General features: G+C 37.0%; 1 protein-coding gene across 8 annotated transcripts in view; it reads right to left on the bottom strand.

Annotated features, from left to right (window-relative positions):
* Nucleotides 1-22,155, bottom strand: part of PTPRM (protein tyrosine phosphatase receptor type M) — an 824,073-nt gene that overhangs the window by 502,531 nt on the left and 299,387 nt on the right. For all 8 annotated transcript variants that reach the window (XM_081079020.1, XM_081079013.1, XM_081079015.1 and 5 more), the window contains exon 4: nucleotides 8,425-8,503. In XM_081079020.1, the coding sequence (XP_080935146.1) occupies nucleotides 8,425-8,503 (79 nt within the window). The remainder of the gene's footprint in view (nucleotides 1-8,424; nucleotides 8,504-22,155) is intronic.

The raw sequence follows: 22,155 nt of genomic DNA, 5'->3' as shown, positions 1-22,155 counted from the left end.
TTAGCCTCAAAAATATTCATTACTATTTAAAATAACTAATTTATCACTGGAAACTGTAAAAGATCCCCAGAAAAAAAGCTCTATGGCCAGGAAAGTTTCCATCCCATGCTGAGCTATATGCTCTGAAACTTGCCAAACTACCTTAATTGTAACACCAGGTAGAGCACAGTTAGAGTGGAAAATTTCAATCTATTCCATATTCAAAAAGAAAAATTCTCTCCAAATTTATAGGCCCATTTGTCTTCTGTACACCCTTTCAAAATGTTATGCCAGCTTTCTTCTAAAATCTGCAGGAGTCCTAAAAACTATCTTCAATGAATATCAAACAGGTTTTTAGTACACCTCTCCTGTTTTTTTCATTTCTGCCATATTCTCTTGTCACCAAGAAAACAGCTTTTCATAGAATAGAGGTTTTGGGGTAGTAATTGATTTCAAATTAGCCTTTGATCCCAAAATCATGAATTATCATTGACCAAGATGCAAATCTTTTTGTAAATGTTTCATATTTATTTATTCTTCAAAGCCTCCATCAAAATACTAACAACAAAATCAGAGAACAACAATTAGTGAGATCAAAGAGCAAACTGAAATGGGACAAAAGAGTTCTGTGTCCTATCCCCTTTTGATTTTCATTTACATTTTTATGTAAAGGCATAGGTTGAAATGAATTGGAGGCATGCCAAACTATAATTCTAAAATAAACAGTCAGTGTTTCTCTCTATTTGTGTAGCATATCATCACATATAAGGAAGCCAACTTCTAAAAAGAACAGCCTAGAACTGCCTACTGTATGTTGAAAAACAACATATTTACGAACTTTTTTTTTTTAATTTTAAAATGGACAGTGTTAAATTATCCCATCTAAGAAATCAATCAATTTAGCTACTTAGGATTACAATCTGCAGCTAACTCATTCTAGTGGGCCTATTAAGATATAACGCTTAATAATAATAATAATAACAACAACAGCAGCCACAGCCAACATTTACTGAGCTCTTAGTATGTACTAAGCACTGTTCTAAATGCTGTATATACAATTCATTGAATTCTTACATTTACCCTGTGAAGAAAGCATTATTATTAATATGCCATTATGTGATTGAGGTTATGGGGCCAAAGAGGTTAAGTAACTCCTGGGATAGAAGTGAGAAGATTTGCTCTTAACATATTTTAGGACAAAACTTTTTATTTTGCTTGAAAGTTAGAATGGATCTTAATAGAATAATTTTTCAAGTGGAAAAACATATTCAACATTCTCATCACAGAAAAATGAGTTAGTCACTATATACCATAAGTTTTATAAGTCACTGTATCTTGAAGAAGATTGATATTCCTTCGGAGAAAAACCCAAGTCAAGTTCCTACATATTTGAAATGAAATGTCGGTTCTGAGTCCCATGCATCTCTTAACCGAAGCACATGGGTCTGCCTCTATTCAACAGAACCTAATTGAGAAACCAATTCTAATTTTGTATTTGTCACTGTTATTCTGATTTTAATCACACTGTTTAATGTCTTCAAAACAAAATCTAAATTGGAAGTAGGCAAGCAATGTTTGGATAGACAAATAAATCAATGAGTGAAAAAATAATTTTATTTTATAACATGAGAATAATTTTGAACCTAGAATATTTTGAACTCAGCATTTCTTAAATATTTAAAGAAACTGGTGACTTATTTCATATTGCAAAGGAGCAATACAGAATAGGCTTGGATTTTGTATTCACTTTATACAATATATGGCACATGAGTTTATAAGTGTTTTGTTTTCAATCTTTTTCATTATATTATGTTGTTGAATTGGCAGAATAATAAGGGAGCATCATTCGGTGTAATCTTTAGATTTCAGAATCCAAGGCATCAGTTAATGTGTTATATGATAACATATAGAACAGATTATACACCATAACCAAGTAAGATATATCCTAGGAATGCTGTGTTGGTTTAACATTTAAAAATCAATCAACATAATACACCTCACCAACAGAATAAAAGACAAAAACCCCATGACAATCTGATGGATGATGAGATACAGGACACACTACCCCAAAATATGGCACCTTGGAGTACTGAATATTTTAAGCTGAAGAAGTTTGAGAAAAACAGCAGAAGCTAGAAGGTCCCAGTTAGAGACCCTACGAGGGCCGAGGAAAACTTTTACCTCCCCTACATAGGCAACAAAAAAGCATTTGCTAAAATCCAACACCCTTTCATGACAAATAAAATCAAACTAACAAACAAACATAAAGACCACCAAAAAAAGCAGGAATAAAAGAGAACCACTTTCCTAACAAGAAACATTATTTAATATGTTATATGACAACATATAAAACCCCCAAACTGTAGCTAACATCACACTTAATAGAAAAAGACTGAAAGCTTTCTCCCTAAGATCAGGAACAAAACAAGGACGTCTATTCTTTCCACTTCTACTCAATATTGTACTGGAGGTTCTAGCCATGGTAATTAGAAAAGAATAAAAGACATGCAGATTGAAAAATAGGATGTAAAACTATCTCTACTTGAAGATGACATGATCTTGTATATAGAAAATCCTAGGGATCCACAGAAAGCAATTAGATCTTATAATAAGTAAGCTCAATAAGGTCTCAGGAAATGATATCAATATAAAAAAAATCAATTGTATTTCAATACACTTGCAATAAACAATCCAAAAGTTAATTAAAAAAAATCCAATTGTAATAGCCTCAAAATGAAATACTTAGGAATAAATTTAACAAAAGAAGTACAAAACTTGTACCCTTAAAACTATAAATATTACTAAAGGAAATTTTTAAAAGACCTCAATAAAAGGAAAGCCCATGTTCATGGATAAGAACACCTACTACTAGTGTTAAGATGACAATAACTCTTCACCCAAAGTGATCTACAGATTCAATGCAATCCTTATCAATGTATCAGATAGATTTTTGGCTTAAATTGACAAGCTAATCCTAAAATACATACAGAAATGCAAGGGTCACAGGAAAGCCAAAACAATATTTAAAAAAATAAGAATAAAGTGGGAGAACTCACAGATCCCCATTTCAAACTTACTACAAAGTTACAGCAATCAAGAGAGTGTGGTGCTGGCAGAAAGACAGACATATAGATCAATGGAACAAAACTGGGTATCCAGAAATAAACCTTTATGTTTACAGTCAATTAATTTTCAACAAAGATGCCAAGGCAATTCAATGGGGAAAGAACAGTCTTTCAAAAAATGGTTCTGTATATCATATGCAAAAAGAATGAAGCTGTAGGGCGGCCGGATGGCTCAGCTGGTTAGAGCATGAGCTCTCAACAACAGGGTTGCCGAATGGGTGGGCTGTGCCCCCTGCAACTAAAGACTGAAAATGGAGACTGGACTCGGAGCTGAGCTGCGCCCTCCACAACTAGATTGAAGGACAATGACTTGGAGCTGATGGGCCCTGGAGAAACACACTGTTCCCCAATATCCCCCAATGAAATTAAACCAAAAAAAAGAATGAGGTTGTACCACTACCTTATCTCATATACAAATATTAACTCAAAATAGGTCAGAAAGCTATGTGTAAGTGTTGAAATTATAAAACTCTTATAAGAAATCATAGTAGTAAACCTTTGTGATCATGAATTTGGCAAAGCTTTCTTAGATATAACAGCAAATGACAGAAATGGCCTAAGTGATAAAATAATAACTAGAAAATTAAAAACTGTGCTGTAAAGGATGTCATTGAAAGGATGAAAAAATAACTCGTGGGTTGGAGGAAAATATCTTCAAATCATTTATCTGATAAGGTACTTGTATCCAGGTATATAATAAACTCTTACAGCTCAATAATCACAATATAATAACTCAGTGACGAAAATGGGAAAAGGTTCTGAGCAGTCATTTCTCCAAAAAAGATGTACAGGTGGCCAACAAGCACATGAAAAGATACTTAACATCATTCACCATTAGGGAATCAGAACCACAAAGAGATACCACTTCAAATCCACTAGGATGGCTATGATTAAAAAGACAATAACAAATATTGGCAAGCATATGGAGAAATTGCAACCCTCGTACACTGCTCTTTAGAATGTAAAATGGTGTAGGTGATTTGAGAAACAATTTCACAGTTCCTCAAAATGCTAAACAAAATGGCACAGGTAACCCAGCAATTCTACTCCTATGAGTATACACAGGAGAACTGAAAACAAATACCACACAAAAGACCGTACATAAATGTTCATAGCAGCATTATTCACAATAGCCAAAAGTTGGAAACAATTAAAATGTCTATCAATTGATGAATGAAGAAAATGTGAAATATCATGCAACAGAATATTACTTGACTTTGAAAAAGAATGAAGTATTGATACATTCTACAACATGGATTAACCATGAAATGTTATGCCAAGTGAAAAAACAGAGGCAAAAAGGACCACATATTATATAATTGCATTAAAATGAAATACGAAGAGAAAGCAAATCTATCGAGACAGAAGGTAAATTAGTGGTTGCCTAGAGCAGGGAGTGGGTGCTCAGGGAAATGAATGTCTTTCAATGGGTACAAGGGTTTCTTTGGGGGGTACTGAAATGCTCTAAAATTAATTGTAGTAATGTTTACAGAACTCTGTGAATATACTTAAAACTACTGAATTGCACACTTTAAATTGATGTATTGTATGATATATGAACTCTATCTCAATAAACCTGTTAATGCTGCATGGCTTATAAGATATAAAAATATATATCAGCACCACAATATAATAATAGAAATACACATATTTAGTTTACAACCTACTTTAAAATAGGAGACAGCATTATGAAGCTGATAAAATGCTTCTTCAGTTTCTCCAACTAGGATTATTGAACCAAATTCAAAATATATTTTTAGCGTGCATACCAAATTCAAAAATTATCTATGTTCATTAGAAGCGGTCTTAAGCCAGAGAGCTGCACACAGCCATTTCCACATTTCAAGCTGATCCTGCATCTGACTGTCACTACATTAAAATCAATTTTATGAGCAACTGTATACTCGTAACAGAACAGCTACTTTTTAAAAAAAATGTTGTAATGTTTACTCATAAACCTATATGAATCCAAACAGGAGCCTTTAGAGTGAAGTAAATAAAGTTCAGCAGTTTTGCATCTTTTGGGAAAGAACACTTTTGGATATGAAATATTTATGCTCCTTTATGATTTAAATGTAATGAGTATAAAAATTTCAAAATAATTGATTGTTATTTAGAAATCTTGATAGGAAATGCTTTAAAATATTACCTGTAAAGCTTTCCATTTAATGGCCCAACTATCGCCTTCTTTAAAATCTTTATTTGCATGTTTTCCCCATAAACTTAAAAATTCAGGAAAAAATAACTACAGAAGGGCTATCATCAAAACCATTTAAAGCTTACAGTTCAAAAAGCTATTGTACCATGCATCACCTGGGTACAGAGATTGTTTTGCAATTCTGTGTCTCCTAACAGCAGTTTGCAAAGCCAATTAGGTATTAGCACCAATATTCTCCAAAAGAGAAACCATAAACACCCTTCTATGGCCACAGGCAGTTGGGCTTGGAAGGAATGAACAAAACTGCAGGAGTTACATTTCAGGAAGGCTCTGACAGAAGGACAAGGGTTGAGTCTTTTTATATTACTGAAGGCAGAGACTCAAATACTACGGAATGGGAAGGGCTCTACTTCATAAGCCATTTTGTTGGCAAGAAGCCAAATATAAAAGAAGGAACCCAGAATACAGAACAAGGAAGACCTAATTAAACTTGGCCTTGGCCACTGCATGTGCCCCCAGGGCAGCAACACCATCTGCCTAGCGGCAAGGTTTGTTCTAAGAAACATGAAGTGCTCAGCACATAGTAGGTATGCAGTATTACTGTCTCTGATTTTCACCTCCCAGTAAGAGGTGAATCAGAGTCTGTGAACATTTATGCACATTCGAGGACCCTACTGGTCTCTAAGCCTGAGGCTATTACTCCAAGGATTTGGCCAAGTTCCAACTCAGGTAATTATGAGCAACTAAATGTGCCTTGCTGTTCCAATTAGGTACAGCATTGTTCGTTTTCCTGGCTTTTCAGTAAAAAAGGGGAGAAATTCTGCTTAAACTCACCAAGCTTGCTGACAGAAGAAAAGGCAAATGCAGTGTACTACAAAAGTAACGTCTGCCTAAGTAATGAACAAGATGACGACCATGTTTGAACTTCAGTGTTGTGGCAAATTCTGAGAACCAGATAAAGATCTCAGAGGCAGCAGAACCCCTGGGATGGAATCACATGACTGTGTCATGACCCTCTTCAGATAATAACCACACAAGGATTCACTGTAATTACAGCGAGTGATCTCATGATCTATTCAATCCATGCAATAAAAGCATTTATACCGGGGATGCCAAAAAAATGGACACATTTTCAGAGATGTCATCTATGTATTACTTTTCGAAGTTAAATTGAATGACGTAGCAATATGTAGTATGACGTTCGCTCAAATGATGGCGTTAATCAAATGAATGCTAGCGTCATTCATTGTATTACAATTTTAATACAGTTTTTTTTTTTCCTTTCTTAAAATGTGTATACATTTTTTTGGCATAGTTTGCATTTCTAAAACCATTGTGGATAATAATCTTTCTCTCATGCTTTTGGGTAGGGACCACCAGCACAGATCCAGGAATGTACGAACTAGCCAGTTTCTTTTTAAGGCCAGGGACCCTGAAAATAAACCAGGCTGATATCCCTCAGCTGGTCAAAGATTTAAAGTCTGACAGTATCGATTGTGTGCAAGGATACAGAGAAAATAAAACTTCCATGTTTTGCTGGTGGGAATATAAACTGGTTCAGATACTTTTCATAGTGATTTGACAGCATCGAATAAAACTAAAACTGTTCTACCCTTCATCCCAGCAATTCTGCTTCTAAGAACATCCCGTGTCCTCGCACATTGCACCCAGAGATACACACATGAATGGTCATTGTAGCAATGTTTGCCACAGAGAAACACTGGGGAAAACTAAATGTTAGTGGAAGAATAAAAAAATAAACTGTAGCATAATTGTATGCTAGAATATCACGGATAGACCTAAAATAATGTATTGCTAAGTGGGGTTGGGGGGGGGGAGGGAAGAATACAACATAATTTGTACAATTTAATACCATTCATTGGAATTTACAAAAGGCGAATATTACTTTCTAACTTTTTATGAACACATAATGATTGTGGGAAATACAGCGAACACACACACGCACACGCACACATAAACAGAGACATTTGCAGCAATCTGGTGGCTCAGCTCTCCAAGCTCTATCCTGGGGTTGGGAAATTCTCCACTGTTATATTTCTTGGTAAAAGTCTAGGCCTGGCTCCCATGACAGAAGCTGAAAAGGCCACAGTTTGCTTTTCTAGATCACCCCAGTGGCCAGCGGGCGATGAGTACACGATTTAGCTTGTTTACCCTGATAACCATACTGGGGGATTTGGGCCTAACGGTGAAGATGTAAAGGCACAGAGAGGGTGACAAATGTTCAGGCAGGTGGCCAGGGTCACCCGCCAAGGGTCAGGTGGCCAGAGGAGCGGGCTGCGGCACCCCTGCCTGTCTGGCAGAGCCATCATGGTAGTGGTGCCTGCAAAGCCTCCTTTTTAGTTCCTGCCAATTTCTGAGCCGAGATCACCGATGTTCCATGATTCCATTTGCTGTCAATTCACTTCCAATACAAAGCTCTTGTGAGAAAATCAGCTACATCTGTTTCTGATGCTTGTGGACTAGAAACCTTCCAGACGGAGAGGGACAGCAGCAGGCTCAGCCTGTGGTGGCCTCTGGGAGGTGGGGGAGACACAGGACTGGCAATCTGCAACATTTTAGTGACTTAAGAACAAGGTTCAGATGCAAATATGAGAAAATATTAATAGTTGTTCGCTCATACTGGGTGGTAAAAATAAAAGAGTGTGTTTATCACCCATTAGACTTTTAAAAAAATATATACTAATTCATAAAAGATGAAGAACAGGCTATTTCTGTGGTTCCCCAGGTGGTTTAAGTAGATTTCTTATATTCACGAGACCCCAGGCCCATTTGCCGCTATATTGTTTGAAATTATGCCAGAAACATACTGGATTTAGAAACAAAATGCACAGACTCTCAATGTTTAATTTGTGCTACTATTCAAAAGCGAAATCCAAAGACCTTTGCAAGGATGTTTGAGCATACCAAAATATTCGGTTAGCCCCCATTCCTGATTCTCATTTTAAAGACACTTAGATTCATTCAATCACATTACACACGGAATACATATTTTTGGACTTTTGGGCTAGCAAAGCAACACCTTGACAGGGAACTCTCTCAGCAGGACCATTGTTCCGCAGGTTTTAGTGCCTTCCCTTAATTTGTAATGTAAACACTCCCCCAATTAATGTACCCGAATGTTGAAAAGTTGAGACAACTTACTACATGGATGTCCTAACACCTTCACTTCATCAATAGCGAGATAGCCTTGATGTCCAGAAGTTATTACTTCAAAAATCACCTGGAAAATTAAGAAAAATTTACGTTACTGATTCATTTTGTCAGACTTTTACCAAATGTCTTCTGTATAGAGATAGGTAGTTCCGTTCATTCGTTCTTTCATTCATTCATTCATTCATTCATTCATTCATTCATGTTCCTACAAACATGCATAGAGTACCAAATACCTGCAGTCAGTGTTTCAGGTTCTAAGATTACAAAGATAAATGAGACCCAAACCCAGTTTTCAGGGATGTTAATGGGAATGGGTGGCTCAGACAGCACCCTACCTCAATAACTTACATAGTAAAAGGGTGATACCATGGTTAAGAGCTGGTATTTGGAAGACAGAGGCTTAACGTCATTACCAGAGGCAGTGTTAAGATTTGAATTACTTCACGATAACATATTTTCTGGTCAACTTCTTTGAGGGGATTCTATGACTAGATTGAACCACGTGGGGCCCTAGGTTTTATACCACTAAATTTTAAAAACTACCATAAGTACTATGAAAGGAAAGTACAGAGTAACTAAAAAAGCATATACCAAGAGGACCTCTCCTGAGGAGGTGGCATTGCAGCTGGTAGCTGAATGTGAATGAGCTAATAGTATGAAGAGGGTAAGGCTCCTTCAAGGGCATGTGCAAAAATCACAAGGTGGACTGACCATGGCCGTGAACAGGAGAATTGGGACCTACAGCTGTAAAGGTCAGCTGTGAGCAGCTGACGGAGGCTCCGCTCAGAAGGCAGAGATTCCAGGAAGGACACAATGCTAATAATACAAAGAAAAAGCTTTGCTAACTGAAATTCGGATGGCAGAGAATGACTAAAAAAAAAAAAAAAAAAAAAAATCTCTGCATTGGTGAAAACAAGAGGGCTTTAGCAACTCCTCGATTCCTCGATCATGGGAAAAGCAGGGGAAGAGAAGAAGGGCAACACGTGGTGAGGTTCTCAGAATGAATGACATTTTCGAGATGGTGGAGCCACTTAAGAGAAAGTGAGTCTTAAGGAGAAAAAAGAACCAGTAAGAAGGTTATCAATTTTCTTCACATATTGTCTAAGGTGTCCAGTGTCGGGCTATTATTAAAAAGGTCCACATGACATTATTTTAACCTCCATTTACCCATAACAGGAAGCAGTTTCACCAGGGAGACCACGACTCATGCAATATAAAGACAAGTCTTAAAACACAACACAACAAGTGCACCTTCAAGAAATGAAAATTTTCATTCCTATCAAATCTGCACACAAATATTTATAGAAGTTCTATTCATAACAGCCCCAAACTGGGAACAGTCCAGATGTCATTCAAATGGCAAATGATCAGACAGACTGTGGTATGTCCATTGCATGGAGTACTACTCAGCATTAAAACAAAGTATTCATATACCCAACAACTTGGATGACTTTCCGGAGAATCACGCTGACTGAAAAAGCCAATCACGAAAGATTACAGATGATTCCATTTACGTAACATTGTACAATGTCAAAATTCTAGAAATGAAGGACAGATTAGTGGTTGCCAGGGGTTATGCACGGAGAGAGAAGGGGCAGGAGGGAGGTGGATGTGGTTACAAAAGGGCAAAATTAACAATCCTGGTGATGCGAGAACTGCTACGATCTTCACTGTGATGGAAGACGCACAAAGCTACTCAGTAATAAAATTGTGTAGCTCACAGCAGCATGATTCACAACAGTGAAAACATGGAAGGCACCCAAGTATCCAACCATGAACGGATGGATAAGCAAAATGTGGTGTATGCATACAAAGGAATATGATTCAGCCTTAAAAAGGGAGGAGGACTTTATGTTCAGTGAAATAAGCCAGACACAAAGAAACAAATACTGTATGATTCTACTTACATAAGTTACCTAGAGTAGTCAAAATCATAAAGACTGAAAGTAGAATGGTGGGTATTAGCGGTCGGAGGGAGAAGGGGGAGTGGGAAGGTATTATTTTACAGGGTACAGAGTTTCAGTTTTATAAGATAAAAAGAGTTCTGGAGATGCACAATGGTGATGGCTGTGCGACATTATGTTTTTATTTAACACCACTGAACTGCACACTTAAAAATGGTTCAGATAATAAATTGTATGTTATTTGTATTTTACCACAATAAAAAAGTGAAAAAAAATGTGTAAAACTAAATACACACACACACACACGCACAAGTATAAGTAAAACTGGAGAAATCTGAAAAAGCTCTGTAGTTTTAACAACGTCAATATTCTGGTTGTGGTAGTCTACATGTTAAGTTTGCAAAATGTTACCATCAGAGGAAACTGGGTAAGTGTACACAAGAATCTGTATTATTTTTTTACTGATACATCTGATTCCACAATTATCTCCACAAAAAACTTCAGTTTAAAAAAGTAATTATAAATTACTGTTGACTGAGCACATGATATGTCATATACTCCACTCCATTATCTTTATCAGTTCATGCAAAAACTCTTCAAGGATTGACTATTTCAAGAACAAAGACTCGGATACAAAATAATTGTCCAAGAACATGCCATGAGACTACTGTAGATATAACGTCAAACCCAATTTTCTGATTCCAAATATCATGATGTTTTTGCTACTACCTATTGCCTGAACAAACACTTCAACTGTAAGGCTGCACCATTTTTATTTATTTGTTTGTTTGTTTGTTTTGCGATGAAGGCAAAAATGGAGGAAACAATTCACAGAGCCCCACAAATGGAAAAGCTCAGGTGGCCTCCTGAGATAAGATGTCATCCAAGAGGCACCTGCCAGGCCAGACAACACTGTGCCACAGGCCCCCACAATGGAATACAAAACATGCAGCGGGGAGTAGAGGTCCAAAGGTAGAACAGAAATGAAATAAAACTTTGTCTTGCTCAAATATTTAATCTATTTTTTCACTGATGATACAGAGACAGGGAGAGAGGCAGCGATATTCCTGCAATTGGGAGGTTCCTGCAAATGTGTCTCTCTACTTTTAGAGACATTACTATAAGAGGACAACTGAGGGCACGTAAAGCAGATGAATACTGAGAGCAAATAAAGGAAAAGGCCTTCCAGAGGCCGCCAAAACAGGGCCCGTGAGTGACAGCCATACCCTGCCTGGTGGGGGCAGAAGCGTAGACAGTGCAGGAACCTGCCAGCTGCTCTGGTCAGAACGGCCACTGCACAGACCATCCCACGACCACAAGTTTCCCAAGAACATTGTCGCTCTGGTCATGACAAACCTGTTTTGAAAGCTGAACCCAGAAATCTTCATCCATCGTTCCTTCCTCCCATCTGAGCTCCCTTCCTTCTTCCCTCCTTCCCTCTTATTCTTTCATTCATTCATTCAATCCATGGCTTCATCAAATTTCATCTTTATTCCAGACATGAGATAAGCACTTAGAGTATGTCATGAACAGAACAGATGAAGACATCTTTCCTCACAGAAATTTTCCTTCTTATAGGAAATCATATTTTTATTTTACCAACTTCAAGGGATGAAACTTCTCATAAAAATGGAATCGAATCTTTATAGTTACACATCAAACACGCTCGTGTGGATCTATTTTTGAAGTTGACATATGTAAATTCAACACACAATGTTTTATTTAAACCAATGCAGGGCCGCGGCCCAACCAAAGAAAAGGAGAGAGAAAAGAAGAAGGGAAAGAACTTAGAGACTTTGGAAAGCCATCTTAAACCTCCGAGTCTGTTTTCTCATCTATCAGAAAACACCCAAAGGCTCTAAATCTTTTTTGTCCAAATATTTATAGAATATTTATTACAAGTCCCAGGGGGAATCCATAAAATTAGACAATTTAATGAAACTTAAGCTTTAGTTGGTGAAAAAGATAAGGAATATTTTCAGTTGGTGAAAAAATAATGGAAGAACAGAACAAGACAACGGTAGCCAAACGACAGATGGGAACAATAAGGAGCTCATAGGACACTGACACTTCTCCACCACAGGAGTGTCACCTTTCCTTACCAACCAGGAAGCCTATGATACAGCCAACGCAACCTTCAACCCACTTTTCCAGGCTGCTCGTACAAACTCACAGCTGCGTGAGCAAGGACGCACCTACCCAGTGTCCCTACTAGACTGAGATATTGCAACGAGGCAGCGCACCCCCAATTTCCCAGCAAGATGACGTACAAATGAGGCCTCAATGAAAGAATTACACACATGCTTATTTTTGAAACTCTGTTCCTCTCAGTCCAACTGGAATACCAAGAAGCAAAGAAAGAAAGCATCTGATTATAAATACACTAAGAGAATAATGGACTCCCCATTTTAGTTCATTACAAACTTTCAAAAGTAAACTTCTGGGACTGATAGGTGCCAGCTGACTTACAGCTAACTAGAGATAAAAAGAGGAAAATAATCTTTATAGATACGCTTATGTGTGTGTCTACACACATACACACATGTATATACTTATATACAATATACGAGGTATAAATTTTAAAGGGCACATTTGTTTATACATAAGAAAGTGGATTATGTGTTACAAGTTTAAAGCAATAACTTCAGTGTCTCCTTCAAAAAAAAATTAAAGCATGGTTTTCCAAAAGACCATTTTCTAGCTTTTTCTTAGGAATTTCAACTAAGGTACTGATGACTACAAGTTTTATTAGCTGATTCAAGTTTATAATTCAGTATATAAATGTTTCAACACATACCCCAAAAAGTATAATTTGTACTGAAAAGGTTGCTGTTTTGAAATGAATATAATTAAATGAAGAGACCTGAATGTAACTGCTGTAGAACAATCTTAGGTTGACTGACTAGTAACTTGATTTGAACTGCTGGCTGTTAAGAGATTTTGTTGTTTCTAACAAACAGAGGGTTAAAATATGCCACTCAAAAGATGAGGCCTATTTTAAATCGGTTTCCTAAATGTAGATTTTTGCATCCCATAAAAAGTTTACCTTGTCATATGAACTCTTGCTACTGGCAAGTTTTACATTTTGTTCTCTTTTCTAACTGGTGCCCTTACCAAGAAAGCTTCACAAGTAAATACATTTTTGTCAAATAAGAGACTACTCCATTGAAAGTACAGGGATTGCTCTAGTGAAGTATACCAAGCATATGCAAAGCCCAGTGGGAGTCTCTGCAATGTCTGAAAATGCCAGCATCTGGAACCAAAAAGATTGAGGTCAGAGGAAACAATAACACGAGAACATTGGCGGTACCACTGGAAAAAGGCAAAAGAAAGGTGTAACCAATTGATTTGGGATGTGCCCATGCTTATCATCAGAACAGAATATATTGACAATCTGTATTAGAAGTGAGGCTTCGCTGTCCTTAGGGAGCCACACAAAGGCTTTTCGTTTAAAAAATTCAATAATTCAGAAACCATTTATATATTGTATACATCCATACCCCAGGTTTCGTTTGTATATATTACCTAATTTTCCTGTCAACCATACAAGGTAGGTGATATTAACTCCACTGTAGGGATAAGTATGAGTAGGCTGATTCAGATAAATTAAGTAACTTTTCTGAGGTCACACAATTAGTGCACTGCAGAGTCGGGGTGTCATTCTAGGTCTATTTTACTTTCAAGTCTGGACACTTCATGTCACCGGTCTAAATTAGCAGGTATAAGAGGCTATATATACATAAAATACATACACGTATACACATACATATATACATACATATACCAGGGGTGCGCCCCAAAAAATGACACTTTGGTCAGTGTTGCTCAAGCAGTACTTCGCCGTAATTAGAAGTATCTGGACATTGATGGTAACCACTTTGAGCACCTCTTGTAATTGCAAACATCAAACGTGACTTGTGTTCATCTTTTGTTATCAGTATATATTGAGTATTACAATTTTAGTACAGTTTTCCTTTCTTAAAATGTGTATACATTTTTTGGCACCCTCTGTATATAACACGCAACCATTCATACACACATATATACATCCTTTAATGCATTTTCCTACTTTCAGATTTTTTTAATTTCCAGATTTAATAAGAAATGTTGTAAGCATCTATTTGACCTAGAAATGTAGATGCGAGGCATAGTTTTAGCATAAATTTTAAGACAAGGGCCAGCAAACTATAGCCAATGGGTCAAAGCTGTCCCTACTTCTGTTTTTGTATTGCCTATAAACTAAAGATGGTTTTTATAGTTATAGTGGTGGGAGAACATCAAAAGAAGAATATTTTGTGATACAAGACAATTTTATGACATTCAGATTCCAGTGTCCATAAATTAAGTTTTATTGGAACACAGCCATGCTCATTCATTTACTTATTGTTTATGACAACTCTCACACAACAACAGAGTTGACTAGTTGCCACAGAGACCATCTGGCACATAAAGCCTGAAATATTTGCTATCCAGACTTCTGCTTTAAGAGAAAACTTTCCTCCTTGGCTCCCCAACACACTGCCATTATCCTGTATAACAAGAAAGTACTGATCAACAGCAATAGTTTGTCATAGCCAAATACAATATGCCTTGCACTTTGCGTGGGAGTCCTGGATTCCAACAACGGCATAGACAAAACCCTCTCCCTGGCTTGTGTGACTTGTTTCAACTGTATTACACAGGTGGCATTTTAAATGCTCACATAGATGTGTTGTATTATTATCAATTTTTTAAAAAGCATAATTGCAATATACCAAAACAAAACCATAGTAATTAATTACTTTATAGACCTCAAAACAATGCATAAAAATAAATTAAATGTTAAACAAAATCCAACTCATTTAGCAGTCAAATCTCCTATAAAAAAAACTGAACAACTGAGAATTTACAACACTTCAATATTAAAACCTGACCCTCAGATCTCATCCTACACAATTTTCTTTGGCTAAATGTGAGATTTCAGCTAAATGTTTTTGTTTGTTTTTATTAAAACATACACATTTTTAGGAAAAATATCTTTGCCCACTAGCCCAATCTAAACTGTGATAGTCCCCTCTTATCCGCAGGGGATATGCCCCAAGACCCTCAGTGGATGCCTGAAACCATGAATAGTACTGAATCCTATACATACTATGTTTTTTCCTATAAATACATACCTATGATGAAGTTTAATTTATAAATTAGGCACAGTGAGCAGTTAACAGTAATAACTAATAATAAAATAGGACACTTATAATAATGTACGTAATAAAAGTTATGTGAATATGCTCTCTTCTCTCTCTCTCTGATAACCGAAAAACATGCTAAGTGACTAGTGGGCATGGATATGCTGGACAAAGGGATGATTTATGTCCTGGGCAGGACTGAGCAGGAAGTTTCTAGAATTCATAATGCTACTCATAACAGCAGGGAACTTAAAACTTATGAATTGTTTAGTTCTGGAATTTTGCATTTAATATTTTCAGACAGTAGTTGACCATTGGTGACTGAAACCTCAGAAAGCAAAACTGTGGACAAAGGGGTACTATCTACTGTATTTGAAAAGTTGAAAGCTAAAGTGTTGGATCCATATGATAGAATCAGAGAGCCACCCTGTCTTATTCTGGAATAATTTTGCCACAACACAGTGTTTAATCATACACAACCTTTTTCTGGATTTGGCTTAACAGGAAATATAATTAAACCTCCCTATTTATGGATTTTATATTTGTGAGTTTGCCTACTCACTATTTAAATATTTTTTGGATGTATCACCTCAAGTAAGGGAAACAAAAGAAAAAATACACAAATGGGACTACATCAAACTAAAAAGTTTTTGCACAGCAAAGGAAACCATCAACAAAATGAAAAGACAACCTACTGAATGGGAGAAGATATTTGTCAATGATACATCCGATAAGGGATAAATATCCAAAATTTATAAAATACCCATGCAACTTAACACCAAAAAAAAAAAATCTAATAAAAAAAATGGGCAGAGGACATTTCTCCAAAGAAATTTCTCCAAAGAAAATGTCTCCAGACATTTCTCCAAACAAAATGTACAGATGGCCAATAGACATATGAAGGCACTCAACATCACTGATCATCAAAGAAATGCAAATAAAACCATAATGAGCTGTCGCTTCAAACCTGTCAGAATGGCCATCATCAATAAACCAACAAACAACAAGTATTGGTGAGGATATGGAGAAAAGGATACACATTTGTGCACTGTTGGTGGGATTGCAATTGGTGCAGCCACTATAGAAAATGTATGGAGGTTACTCAAAAAATTAAAAATGGAGCTATCTTATAACCCAGTAATTCCACTTCTGGGTATTTATCTGAAGAAACCCAAAACACTAATTCAAAAAGATATGTGCATTCCTATGTTCACTGCAGCATTATTTATAATAGCCAAGATATGGAAGGAACGTAAAGGTACATCAATACACAACTGGGTAAAGAAGAAAGGATATATATATATATATATATATATATATATATATATATATATATATGTTCCTTCCATATCTTGGCTATTATAAATAAATGTGTATATACACAATGGAATATTAGTTAGCCATAAAAAAGAACAAAATCTTATCATTTGTGACAACATGGATGGACCTAGAGGGTATTATGCTAAGTGAAATAAGTCAGATAGGGAAAGACAAATACTTTATGATTTCATTTATATGTGGAATCTAAAAAAACAAATAAATGAACAAGCAAAACACAAAGAGACTCATAGACACAGAGAACAAACTGATGGTTGGCCCATGGGAAGAGGTTTGTTGCACTGAGTGAAAAAGGTAAAGGGATTAAGAAATACAAATTGGCAGTTACAAAATAGTCATGGGCATGTAAAGTACAACATAGGGAATTTAGTAAATAATATGGTAATAACTATGGGGGCGCCATAGTGGTACCACACTTATCAGGGGGATCACTTTGCAAATTATACAAATGTCTAACCACTATGCTGTACACCTGAAACTAATAAAATATTGAATATCAACTGTAATTGGAAAAAAATACAAAAAAAATAGAACACACAAAAACACCATTTTTGCATTTGGTTTAACAGTAAATATAACTAATCCTCATTATTTGTGGGTTCTCTATTTGTGAATTTGTCTACTCACTAATTTAATTGAAACCCCAAAATCAATACTTGCAAAGCGTTCAGGGTCATTTGTGAATATGGACAGTTGCAAAAATTTGGGTAGTCCTACACACACCTTGAGTTCCAACAAGGCAATGCTCTGTCTGCTTTCTTGTTTTAGCTCTCATACTATAAACAAGTGTCCTTATCCCAGGATATTTAGGGCCACGTTTTTTTTCTGCCTTTTATTGGTGATCTTGCTGTTTAACATGGCCCCAAATGTAATGCTGATGTAGTGTTTAGTGTTCCTAAATAAGACTGTAATTTTGCTTATGGAGAAAATATGTGCATTAGGTAAGTTTCATTCAGGCATGAGCCATAATGCTGTTGGCTGAGTTCAATGTTAAGAATCAATTTATCAATCACACACACACATACACGTGCACACATGCACACACATGTGCACACACACAAACATACTGCACACACATGCACACATGTGCACACACGAGCACACACCACACACACACAGTGCCAAAAAAAGGTATACACAGTTTAAGAATGAGAAAACTATTCAAATTGTAATTATAATATGATAACAAAAGACAAATGCAAGTCATATTTGACTTCTGCAATTACAAAGTGGTTACCATCAACGTCCAGACACTTCTGATTATGGAAAACTACTGCTTGAGCAACGTTGACCAAAGTGTTCACTTGCATACATTTTTTTGGCACTCCCAGTAGATATAGATAGATAGACAGATAGATAGATAGATAGATAGATAGATAGATATAGATAGATATAGATATCTCTCTATATATAATATGTATGTAAAAAATAAAAATATATATATATTAAATAAGCTGCCTTTAACAGAAACACACATAAAACAAAGTTATGTATTGAGCAGTTGACGAAAATGTTTTGATCAGAGGCTCCCACGACTCATCCCGTATTTCCCACAGAGGCAATAGTTCAGTATTCCGTAATTCAGTGCTTGCTCTGACTTTACAGGACATAACCGAGAATAATGAGAATCGACTGTATTAGTGTGTTTAGGTTCATCCTGAGTCCCCCCTTTCTATCAAAATACTTGGGCATAATCAGGACTCAATACTCATTTTTGCTGATGGTTCCCAGATATTATTGTAGTCATGGGATGTAAAGAAATGTAAGATTAAGAGGATCAATATTCATTCAATCATTCAACAAATATCATCTCAGGAGACAAGATGCTATATCCCCATAGACTTTGGAGTCTTTGGGAAAATCCATTGCTCTTAGGTAGGAAATGTCAACGACAATGGTGTGTTATGCAATAAAACTGGTAAGCTCGGGGGGACCACATGACAGGCCTGACAAGCTCAGTGACCTAAAGTCACTGCCCAGTATGGTCTAATCATAAATCCCTAACTGGGGCAGCCATGGCAGGTAGTCAGGTTCCACTAAAGGTCAATCTTTACTTTAAGCGAGCCTTGTCTACTGTTCTTACGCATCTAGGATAACATAACTTTGACATTTTAATTTTCTTTTCTAGACCCCTCGAAGGTATAACGACAGGCACCAGAGCACCAGACAACCAGAGCGTGAGAGCACAGAACCCCTCATTGTTATCTTGTTTCCTGTGTCGCATCTCTATGTACGGAAGATGTTAATTATTAACTATCCTGTATGCATCAAGGTAAAGTATGTGTTTCTCCATTTTACTTTTTACCCAGTCTTAGAGATTTCTGTGCTTTGCGTTCTCCCACCTCTTTATTCTACCACCAGCGGATTTCGTCTACCTTCCTTACATTTTCTTCTTTGATTCTAAATACATAAAAGGTCATTCCTCCAGAGCATTTTCTCAATCCTTGGAGATCTTGCTTCCAGGTATGTCCTCAAAAATTTGACTTAAATAAATTCTTATAAAACTTTTCTATAGCTTTGGATGTCTTTCATCTACCGAAACAACCAGTTAAACAACTGACTTCCATTTGCTCAGAAAAAGCCATCCTGGATGTTGGCCTGTGCGAGGGCTGACACCAGGTTATCCTTCCGACGCCTGCCAAACAGGAGACAGGAAGCGGCTTAACATTGCAGTATCTCTGATCCTCTGTGCTTCAGTGAAGAGCAAAATTAATAGCTTTCCATGCTGCCACTTACCCTTGCTATGTGTGAGCAAAGAAAATAAGTTTGCTTACCAACGCAAATACGCACCACAGAAAATGGAAAACGTGTTGGTGGAAGTTATTTGTTAATTCCCCGGAACAAGGGAGACTAAGCGGTATATGTCTTTTTCCCCACACATAACCTAGTAGATCCTTTCTGGTTTTGATTTAAATAAAAAGCTAAGGTGGATTACACCCATTCACAAAACCCACTGTTTATTTTTTTCAAATGAGTTAAGTAACAACCAAAAACACATACAGTAAAATAAATGTTTCTGTATTGATAAAGTGGCAAAGCAAAACCACAAACTACATGTCCTTAAAAACATCAGGAAGAAAATGTGGAAGCATTGGCTTATATGGACAAGTTATCAAAGTGAAAACCGACTGTCCCAAAGTTAAAGGCATTCAAAGACAACAGGCTTCACGGTGGAGCTAAATATCAGTGCTTTGTCAACTCATTTTTACATGACTTCATCCGCTTTTTCTACCAATAAACATGACTTTCCTCACTTTTTGTTTTTCCTTGACTTTGAAAAAAATTGTCTTTTCAAATCTTTTCTAATAATAGCTCAAATACTCATTCTATTAAAAAGATGGGATACGGAAGAAAATTAAGGTAAAGGAAACAGAAAACATAGGAAGGCTTTAGGGAGAAGTGTGGTAACCAAGAAGCAACAGATTGCAGAGGAGAATGTTAACTCAGAAGAAACACTTATCTGTGATCACCAAATAATAAGCACAAGCTGAGAATGAAACTTGGACATATGGTTAAGTTTAAAATAAATAATTTTTTAAAATATTATCTTTGAAGATAAAAGAAACCATCATGTGAATGGATCTACTTCCTAAATACAGCTCTGGGCACATTCTAAAGTGACAGCCCAGTGTGCCCCCACTGATTTCTTAAAATATACTGTTCGTCTTTTTTAAGCACAAAATGCAGAGGACAGGAGCAACTGCTTAGAATAGCTTTCCGGCTTGAGACAGAGTTATATTTCACTGCCACATCTAATTCCCCATGTCATCCAAGAAGAATGCTGCAATTCAATTGTCTTGCACCTGGAATAAGGACCATAAGCTAAGGAATTTACGGAGCAGGGAATGTTCTATTTTTCCATTAGTACATATCACTTTTTCCCAAGTGTGCTCCAGGGAACACTAGACTCAAGAGATGCTCTGCAAAAGCCTAAACTGATGCTCAAAGTCTAGTGGGCACCTGTACCCAGCATTTGTCCCTCCCAGAGTTTTGGAAACATAGTCTGGGTCTGAAATGGCTTGTAGTACAGAATGTGTTTAAATCAATGCATCTTCCCATTTGTCAACTAACGCGTTTTAACATTCCTTGGATTTGTGGACCACAATTTGGAAAACACTGACCTACTAAGTGTAAAACACTATCTCTGAGCAGCCAATGTATACAGAGATGCTGTCACTCAGGGTGACTTTATGTGACAGTCTAGCAAAATAAGTGGGCTGGAGGTCAACCCAGTAAAGAAACTGGGCAGGCAGCAAAGGCTGGAGCTGAATGTGCGGAGTTGGGTATGATCAAGTGATTCCTATTCCCTCAACTCTTCATTTACTGGGACAGGTGTCAGACTGGGAGAGGGCAATTCTGGGTGTAGCCCCCCCAAAGGGCCAGCTCCTCCGTGTTCTCGCTGCACAGAGAATTTTGATCAGGCTCAGCTGGAATCCAGTGCACATCTTCTCCCAGGACCTTCAGTACCTGAAGGAATCTGTTTTAACAGGGGAGCTCCAGAGAACAAGAAGACTCATTTCACGACTTTAACCTCACAGGCCCTCTTGTTACTGCCCACATGCTCCCAGCCCAGCTCCTTGAGAGGCGTACAGGAGGGGATTTCAACGCCACCTGTGCATTTTTCTCTTCAGAGCAACCATTTGTATTCGAGATCACTGCCTTCTTGGCCTCTAACTGGACTCAGAAACACTGTATTCCAAAGCAGGGAGAAAGGATGTGAGATTCCAGCAGTCTCTCTGGGTGCATGCAGGGTTAGGAACCCAGAGAAACTGATGGGTGGCCTCTGGAAAGTTGTAGGTACAGGAGAAAGGAGAGAGGAGGGGAAGAAGCAGAATCAAAGCAGTCTTTTTTTTTTTTTTCCTTTTAAATCAGCACAATAAAGAGGGTGCTCAGGAGAATAAATTACTATCCTTAAAATGGTAGGAAGTCCATGTCAAAATCAAAGAAAGCAGGTGCCACAGCCCAGCTGCCCTGATGAAAGCAGGTAGCAGGTACTTCTCACTTCCCAGGGCCGCTGCCCAACAGAGGGGCAGACTCTAAGCAGCAGCAATTAGGACAAACATTAATTAAGGAATAACATATGTGTTAATCACCAAGTATTTGGCAATTTATGTTTTAATGAATAGCAATTAACCTGCAATTAGCTGTATTTTGTGCAGGTTACCATTGTGACTTGTACGTGTAGAATACCACTCTCCTATAAATAAGAAAAGCTACATAAAATGACTACTATGGCAAGAACTTTACTCGGCGAAAAAACGTTTGAAATTCTCAAAATGCTTAATAAAGATAGCATTAAGGGAAAGACTACA

Source organism: Rhinolophus hipposideros, assembly GCF_964194185.1.
Source record: "Rhinolophus hipposideros genome assembly, chromosome: 17".
Classification (NCBI taxonomy): Eukaryota; Metazoa; Chordata; class Mammalia; order Chiroptera; family Rhinolophidae; genus Rhinolophus; species Rhinolophus hipposideros.
The sequence above is the reverse complement of the archived record's forward strand: the minus strand, read 5'-3'. Positions and strand labels throughout refer to the sequence as shown.